Genomic DNA, 9060 nt, shown 5'->3' with positions numbered 1-9060 from the left:
TGCAATGTGACCTTGAGGACTGCCGGATGCCACGATGGGAGGACCGTCTGAAAGGGAGAGAGACAACAGAGCGATCAAAAGAACTACCATCTCTGGCATATTCATACTGTCGTTGCTAGAATGACTAGATTAATCCAGACAAATCATCCCAATTTAAATAATCATTTAATATTACAATTATTCTGAGCAGAGTAGTAGTTAAATAGGTAATCTGGTAGTTAGGGAACAAAGAACAGAATCACTCCATCTGCAGTGGAATAGATAAAGTATTCAATAAGGAGATTGTCACAGTCAGTCAGTCACTGTGGCCACAGGGTACCGTCAGTCAAAGTCCAGAGTCAGGTCGGTACCCTCCCGGCCGGGATCTGCCTGTTTGTCTAGCCTTCCGAATGCTCTCTCCTGACCAACTCTGCTGCTCACTTTATTCCCATCTCTCCCTTCTAATCATTGTTTCCCCAGTTGCATCAACCCTTAAACCTTCCTTTTTAGGAGATGTTAGATGCTAGATGCTTTGAATAGCTGGGAGTCAAGCGCCCAACACCCTCTTGAGAGCAGCACATGCACTTCTGGAAGCATACAAGGTCAACGCCTTGGTGGCTGTTACACAACCATTTTAACTCACACTATATCCCTTTCTAATGTGTTTTACTTCACATTACATATTATACGTTATCTGTTATTATATTTTGTTTGTTTCTAACCACTACAATACATATATAATGCAATGATAAAGTCTCCACGAAAAGGTGATGACACTTCAATTCAATTCAGTTTTATTTGTATAGCACGAGATCAAAACAAAAATCATCTTTACAAATTCAGGTTTACACCTTACTATTATTATTATTATTATTATAGAGCAAGACCCAACAAATCCCCCACGCAGCACTTGGCAACAGTGGGGAGGATAAACTCCCTTTAAAGGAAGAAACCTCCGACAGACCCCAGATCTTGGTGGGAGAGAAGAGACATACAGATAGTGACGCATAGTGGTGACATGTAGATGGATGGAGAGGCGATTCAAGACCAGGACACAGGAAGAACAGCTGAAGCTAACTGATGCTCCAGCTAGCATGCCACTACACATAGGTAGCTAACCGTTACTATGATGCTACACACAGATAGGTAGCTAATGGTTACTATGATGCTACACACAGTTAATGCACTTCATTAAAAGCGACACTGTTCCTAACCCTCACACTAGCTATAGGCAGTCCACACAGTGCCGCATTTAAAATACTGACAAACGTGGGGAGAGCTCATGTTGAACATCTTGTTCAAAAATGCTGAACCTGAATGTGACTGTGTCCGTTGACCACAGTGCTGCATGACAGCTGTCGCACTCGCCAGAGTCATTGCAAAAGGTCAGAGGTCACCACTGGCCTTCATCTCTAAGGCCCTGCTCTTTAACTGAACAGGTCTTTAACATCCTTAGTCAAATTCAGAGCTCACAACCATGACACCAGGTCACAGGAGAGACTGGCTTCAGAAGTTCCTCATCCCGGCTCTGAACTGGGACAGACTGGTATCCAGTCACACCTCACTACTGGAATGAGTTAGGCCAGTGACTGAAGTTAGAAACACTCATTCCCCTGAGAGACTAACAGTTGTGCTAGTTTTGTGTTTATAAAGTCCTCAGGTATCTCTTCCCAACTAACCTGTCCTGAAAGTGAGCCAGATGACTGGTCCCCAGTCTTGTGTGAAGCTCATCAGCGTCTCGTCCAGTCGAATGTTATGAATGATGATGCAGCCTGTTGCCGTGCCAACACCGACTACATCCACTGCAGGACTCTGTGAAGTTTTTATCATTTATATCTTATTATTATTATTTATTGTCTGATTATTTAACAAACAATTAAATTACATGTCAGTCAGTTGAATATTTTAATCATTCTTCAGAATAAAAGCATTTCATAGATAACATCTGTTCCTATAAATAACAGCTCAGTAAGAAAGAAAGTCACTTTAGGTTTTTCCTGTTTAGGGGTCGCCGCAGCGAGTCGTCACACTGGCGACTCGCATGTTACATTTGGCACGTGTTTACATCGGATGCCCTTCCCGACACAACCCTGATTCGAACCTGGGCCACAGCGGCGAGAGCGCTGCGCCTTAACCACTAGCCTACCAGGGATGGCCATATAAATAACAGCTCAGTAACTGTATAAAATATATTTTTAAAAACATCTTCATAAAGTTTTTGAAAATGAACTTTAAAAATTGGAGTAACTTTAAATTTTTTTTAAAATCCTTTTAATCTGTACAAATATTGGCTGAGACTGACCTGCTGCAGAGCAGTGATTCCAGACGACCAACCCGGAAATGTGAACAACAACGTGCTGCCAAGAAAACAGGTCTCAGTTAGTTCAAATTCAACATATCATGAGGAGAAACAGGCGGGGGCTTGTTTCCATCCAACTTGTCGTTGCTGCTGATGTCAGAGCTTCTTTGTTTGTTCAAAATCTGTCTCAGTTCACCTGTTCACATCTCGCCGGGCTCCCTGTCACCAGCTTTAACCTGGACCTGACTGGGCGGCTCTGGTGGTTGCCTGTACGGTTAGGATGTGTTGATTCACAGGATGCTCTCTAGCTACGAGTATCATTAGACTGTAAACCAAGCTGGAATCATCATGAACACCAGAAACACTCCTAGAAATTATTACATGTAAAGATAAGTGGAAACCTATTCCAATTTTTTTTGAATAAAAAGAAAAGCTGAATATTCACAGATTAAAAATATTATATTACCGTTTCCTACTTTTTGAAGAAATAACTTTAAGTAAATATCGACTTGTTTGAACAAGTCTAGACCTGACCTGTGTCTCAATTTATTTTTGTTTGTAATGTTTATTTCTTCAGTTGCTGTGTGTGGATTCATGAACTGATGTCAGTGTCTCCATCTCAGGAGTCCAGCTGTAAACATTTATTAAATATGGTTACAATTTTTAAAAAGAACACCTGGTCTTGATGTTCCACAGCTGCAGTGCACCTTGGGAGCTCCCCAGCAGCACCTTGTTCAGGTAGGCACTTGGGTGCATCATGGCCGACACGTCAAAAATGTGTGGGTCAAACTGCAGCTGCAGGTAGATGTCTGACAGGCAAAGAGAGAAAGGCATGATGGGTATCAGGACATGCACAATCAAGATGCAAATGAGCGTAGTTGAAGCTCCGCCGCCTCCTACTCACCACCCCCCTGGACATTCCAAACAATGACATCACCGCCTCTGTCAGCTGAGATCAGCTGATCACCCAGAGGAAGTAGCAGATGCACTTCCTGTTTGTGACCATGGTAACGCATCACCACCTGTACAGAGAACAAACAAGGACCAAATACTTATTTTAGAACTTATTTTTGGCCGGACAAAAGGATGGGCGACCTGTAAAAAACACAATGCCTCCAGCCGCAGCTATCAGCTTGTTTTAACTGTAATATAAAAAACTTAAAAGAACAAAAACACCTTTTAATGTACCTCTTTGTTCCTGGCGAAGGCAGTAACCAGACGCCCAGCAGCGGCGAACACCAACATCCTGTCTGCTGCCAAGCAGGTGATGTCATCTGAAAGGCTGTTACCTAGGCAACCACATCTTATTACATCACAGCACAGCAGCTAATCAGAGTGCACAACTCTCAGCAACGCCATCGTTTCAGAAAAATAATTTGAAGTACTCACTGACAGCAACGATCCCCAACCTGTTCACCTGCAATCAATCAATAATCCAGAAAATAACACTGGTTTGAAATAACGTATAAATAGAAAAACTAAATTAAATAAAATGTCAAATTCACTAATATCTTTTAACTTGTTTCTAGTGGACTGTGATACACACTAGGTCTTGTTAATGACTGGTTACAAATGCACACGCAAACACGTGTGTGCGTTGTAACCTGACCCCATCTTCCTCAGTGCTGGGAAGGGAACGTGTAAATTGTTATTAATAATTCTCACCCCAGTCATTATGACGTGTTTTGAGAGAGTGGTGCTGACCCCCCACCTCCCCTCCACTAATTCTAAAACAAAACGTAAAGGCTCTTACGTTGTAGGTGTGGAAACTTTTGCCAATCGCCGTCACCAGGTAAAACTCCCGGTGCTTCTTGTGAAAGTGCAGCGCGTGAGGGACGTGGTTGGAGTAAAGTCCCAGAACGCGGAAACCGGAGAACAGAGAGCTCCCGCCGCCCTGCATGTCCGATAGCAGCGGAGATTCACCGGATAAAACCCGAAAATAACAAACTAACAGTCAGACCGGACAGCCCATTAACGTGGAAAAAAAAACATGGAGAAAACACATGGAGGAGGGCCGACGAACTGAATCCGACTCGAAACAGTCATCAACAACACAAACGTTCCGATGAGAAGAAGTGCATGGGTTCCTTCCTCTTCATGGTTTTGGCGATACGACCCCTAACCCGAACCATAACCACACGGGACACTTACTAAAATAAAGGTCTGTTAGAAATGAATAAATCAGTCAGATAATTATTAGACATGAATGTGTTAGTAATGCAGTTTAGTAAGGTTCAGAGTATATGCTCTGCTTCAAGCTTAGAAGACGATGCTGATTCTGAAATGTGAGCTACAGTTACCATGACACCAATTGTTTTCCTGTATTAACCTTGTGTTGGAATACCATGTCTGAATAAATAAGTGAATGTCTTAGCTACACACCACGTGACAACATACACACACATTGAGCTTCCTCATTTTGTTATGACTAGGTAACATGCAGCTGCTCCAAGTCTGTGTAGCTCTAGATAAGAGATGGAGTCTGCTGGACGGACTTCATCTGTGTAAGGGGTTAGTCCAAAAACTGATAAATTTTATCAGTCTCCTTCTTCCAGGTTGTTCCTTCCTCCAGCAGCCGGAGTATGTGTGTGTTTCTGGAGGGAGGAACAACCTGGATCTGTTTGTAATTTTATTTGTGCTTTAAATAAATCAGCACTAAAATGAAGAAAGACGGACGCCTTCCTTACTCAGATCTGTCCAATAAAAGAACTGGGGTATAACAGGTCTAACGTTAGTATTCACTAGAGTTTGGGTTGCTCTTCATTTTGTTTAAATTATAGATGTAGTGGTTTAAAACAGGAATGTGGTTGTGGAAAAATAGTTTTAAATGATTTATTATGGAAAAAAATTTGTGAAAACGCCTTCTCAGAGAGGCCTTCCACAGTTAGCAAGCAACAATAGTAGGCTAAGCAACGAAAATCCGATTTCTTTGATAATGTTAGCAATGTTAATATTTCAAAGAAAACCAAAATTAATATTACCATTACTAACATTACTGAGATCACAGACTAAAACATCACCAATGCTGAAACTGTTACAACAGCTAACATTAGCATTAGCACCAGAGATGAGCCACAGCGCGGCACTGGGACTCAGCCCTAACCCTAATACCTAACCCTGACCTTCAAACCTCCACATGTAAACCACAGGATTTGTTTGTTGTGAATGAGACTGTGGATCATAACCAGGGTAATGTCTATGTTTGAACGTTCTGTTTAAACTTATACTGTAATTACACAAACATCCACACATATAGCTTGTGAAAAACGAGCCATCATTTTGGTGACTTTCATTTTATGCAAGTCCATATCAGAATCAGAATCTGCTTTATTGGCCAGGTGTGTCGGACACGCGAGGAATTATTTCTACCCAGATTTGCATGCACGCAATTGGTCATGAGCATGCACGAATCCCAGGCAGCCCCCCACTGAAAATACACACGTTAGTAATAAAACTAAATAAACTCCATTCAAACTCATATTTTGTAAAAGGTACTTGTTAAAACAATTTACTGAAGATAATATATGTATATAGGTCTATACACGTTTTTTAAATATATTTTTAACATTATTTCAGTCATGCACTGAACAAGCAGCAACTACCACAGATATGACTTTTATTTCAGGTGAAAACAGCAAAAGAAATAAATTTGTTTTAATTAAGAGTTTAGAGAGATTTTTTTTTCTACATCACAAGTTTAAACATGACTTTTACAACAAAATGTCAAAATATGAACAAGTGCAAACACAAGATTTGTCATGAATAAAAAACATTTCAAAAGCTTTGCTTTCTCAAAATGTTTCCATTTTGCAGGTACTCTTGGAAACTTTGTTTTTATTTTATTTTAACTGATTTATAATTTTAACCATTTTATTTATCCTTCACCTATCTGACTTGAATATTGAATATGAATCATAAATAATTTTATCTAAATCTACCCAGTCTCTCATTTTTACAACTTTATACAAATAAACAAGCTTTTTAAATTCACCGTGCTGTTTCATGTTTATTACTACTATTCACAGATTCATTCACTGCAGCAGGTAGATACTGCTGGACTGCAGGTGACCAATCAGTTGTCAGTATTTAAACACTGCATTTTTACACAGGCGCGTGAGTTCATGCAGGGCAGGAGGTGTGCAGATGTCAGCATCCGATCTGGAGATGTTGTTATTCTTTAGGATGAGCTAGGCTAACGGTTCCCCCTGCTCCCAGTCTGCGGGCTAAGCTAAGCTAAGCTAACAAAAATATATTTTTAACATTATTTCAGTCATGCACTGAACAAGCAGCAACTACCACAGATATGACTTTTATTTCAGGTGAAAACAGCAAAAGAAATAAATTTGTTTTAATTAAGAGTTTAGAGAGATTTTTTTTTCTACATCACAAGTTTAAACATGACTTTTACAACAAAATGTCAAAATATGAACAAGTGCAAACACAAGATTTGTCATGAATAAAAAACATTTCAATAGCTTTGCTTTCTCAAAATGTTTCCATTTTGCAGGTACTCTTGGAAACTTTGTTTTTATTTTATTTTAACTGATTTATAATTTTAACCATTTTATTTATCCTTCACCTATCTGACTTGAATATTGAATATGAATCATAAATAATTTTATCTAAATCTACCCAGTCTCTCATTTTTACAACTTTATACAAATAAACAAGCTTTTTAAATTCACCGTGCTGTTTCATGTTTATTACTACTATTCACAGATTCATTCACTGCAGCAGGTAGATACTGCTGGAATGCAGGTGACCAATCAGTTGTCAGTATTTAAACACTGCATTTTTACACAGGCGCGTGAGTTCATGCAGGGCAGGAGGTGTGCAGATGTCAGCATCCGATCTGGAGATGTTGTTATTCTTTAGGATGAGCTAGGCTAACGGTTCCCCCTGCTCCCAGTCTGCGGGCCAAGCTAAGCTAACGGTTTTCCCCTGCTCCCAGTCTGCGGGCTAAGCTAAGCTAACGGTTCCCCCTGCTCCCAGTCTGCGGTTAAGCTAAGCTAACAGTTCCCCTTGCTCCCAGTCTGTGGGATAAGCCTGGTTTACAGGACTGAAACTGTGTTACAGGTGGATTTATGTTTGTATTCACTACTTTATAGTGAAACTGTTCTGACTCTAGTGAAACAGAACAAAGTATAAAAATGTCGAATAGCTCCTTTAGACACATGAAGAGTCACATGACCACTTCTTGGCCTAGCCAATAAATGTTTTGGTTTAAATTTTTACTTTCTGACAAATTCAAGACTTTTCAAATTAGTAGTCTTTTTATATCCATTTCATTTAGGTATTTTTAACACCTGTATGCTTCATATCACTGCCAATAAGACAAAACGTTTGCTCAGTTTTATTGTTATTAGTTACCAAACTGTTTCCTGTAGTAACATTGTGCCACAGCTTTATGTTTTCTCTTGCTGTGGCAGTAATACTCCAGCTCTCCACAGAAAATGATGCTGCATCTCTATGGTAACACCTCTAACTGTGCTTCCTGTCCAGCAACAGTAGTCTCAGCAGTGTCTTGGCTGCAGCCAGAAGCGCCCCGTGCAGCGTGTACTGTGCCACCAGGGCACCAAACCCTCGATAAAACCCAGCTGGCCCTTCCTTGCGGTCGATGGCCTGGAGGCAGTCAGAGATGCCATCGTACTGTGTGTTGACAGGAAGCACAAGAGGGGTGCTGCCATTTCCTGTGGCCATGATGCCGTCAGTGGCGTCAATGATGGTTCGCGTGCCCTGCAGGCTGAGGCGATGCAGCATCGTCTCCAGAGGAAACACCATGATGTCGGCCACCAGAGAGCCTGCCCATGCCGCCACCAGCTCAGGGAAGTAGGCGTCCAGTGGGTTGGAGGGATCAGGACCCCTCTTCCTGCTTCGTTGGTGCAGCCACAGTGTCGCCCGCTGGATGGAGGCAGCGATGGCGTATCGCAGGACCGCGTGCAGCGCAGCAGGAAGCAACAGAGAGCTGAGAGGAAGCAGACGGTGACTGTGAGGAGCACCAACACCCAACAACCGAGCCAAACCTTCACGGACACAGTCCAGCAGTCCAGAGGACGAGTCATCTCGAACAATGTCACTCTGCGGATGAGAGAGGGGCATGATGGGTAACCACTCTGCACAGACCTCTGATTATCATGGATCAATAACATGAACCATTTAGTAACTGTTCTGGAGGCTCTGATCATGTTTGACCAAAAGGTTCATTTAGAACATTAGTACATCGAGGAGACCGCACTGCTGCTTTGGGAAAGGTAAAAGGAGGTGTGTGTGCGTGTTTATCAATAACTCATGGTGTGGAGATGTACAGACCGTTTATAAGCACTGTTCGCCAGACATAGAGTTGTTATTGCTTACATTCCGGCCCTACTATCTAGCCAGATAGCATAGTGCTGTGTTTCTGGCTACTGTGTATGTTAGCCCAAGAGCTGATCCCTCTGCAGCTCTCAGCAAACTATGATGTCATCAGCACGCTAGAGACAGCGCACCCCGATGCTCTTTTTTATCACTGCAGGCGACTTTAACCAGTGCAATTTAAAGACTGTACTTCCCAAATATTACCAACATGTGAACATTCCCACCCGGGACAAGAGCACTCTGGATCATGTTTACAGTAACATACGTGGTGCATACAGGGCTGCACCCTGCCCCCACCTTGGACGCTCAGACCACATTTCTTTGTTCCTGTATCCAGCTTACAGACAAAGACTGAAACAAACAAACCCTGTCACCAAACAAATTAAACTCTGGACCCCAGAGACTGAAGGCATCATGCAGGACTGTTT

General features: G+C 41.8%; 2 protein-coding genes across 2 annotated transcripts in view; both read right to left on the bottom strand.

Annotated features, from left to right (window-relative positions):
• The window catches only part of wdr36 (WD repeat domain 36), a 19195-nt gene extending 14805 nt beyond the window's left edge, over positions 1-4390 (bottom strand). The window contains exons 1-8 of the mRNA XM_020622494.1: positions 4032-4390; positions 3668-3695; positions 3467-3567; positions 3183-3300; positions 2955-3087; positions 2282-2336; positions 1659-1791; positions 1-47 (exon numbers count right to left, since the gene is read on the bottom strand). The exon at positions 1-47 is cut by the window's left edge and continues 138 nt beyond it. Coding sequence (XP_020478150.1) covers positions 1-47; positions 1659-1791; positions 2282-2336; positions 2955-3087; positions 3183-3300; positions 3467-3567; positions 3668-3695; positions 4032-4178 — 762 coding nt within the window. The 5' untranslated portion in view covers positions 4179-4390. The remainder of the gene's footprint in view (positions 48-1658; positions 1792-2281; positions 2337-2954; positions 3088-3182; positions 3301-3466; positions 3568-3667; positions 3696-4031) is intronic.
• Positions 4391-6664: 2274 nt separating this feature from the next.
• slc25a46 (solute carrier family 25 member 46) overlaps positions 6665-9060 on the bottom strand; it is a 7759-nt gene continuing 5363 nt past the window's right edge. Inside the window, exon 8 of the mRNA XM_020622498.1 lies at positions 6665-8356. Within this exon, the coding sequence (XP_020478154.1) occupies positions 7760-8356 (597 nt within the window). The 3' untranslated portion in view covers positions 6665-7759. The remainder of the gene's footprint in view (positions 8357-9060) is intronic.

The sequence above is a fragment of the Monopterus albus genome, unplaced genomic scaffold (genome assembly GCF_001952655.1).
Source record: "Monopterus albus unplaced genomic scaffold, M_albus_1.0 scaffold281.1, whole genome shotgun sequence".
In the NCBI taxonomy this organism is placed as follows: Eukaryota; Metazoa; Chordata; class Actinopteri; order Synbranchiformes; family Synbranchidae; genus Monopterus; species Monopterus albus.
This window is presented reverse-complemented; position numbering and strand designations above follow the sequence as displayed.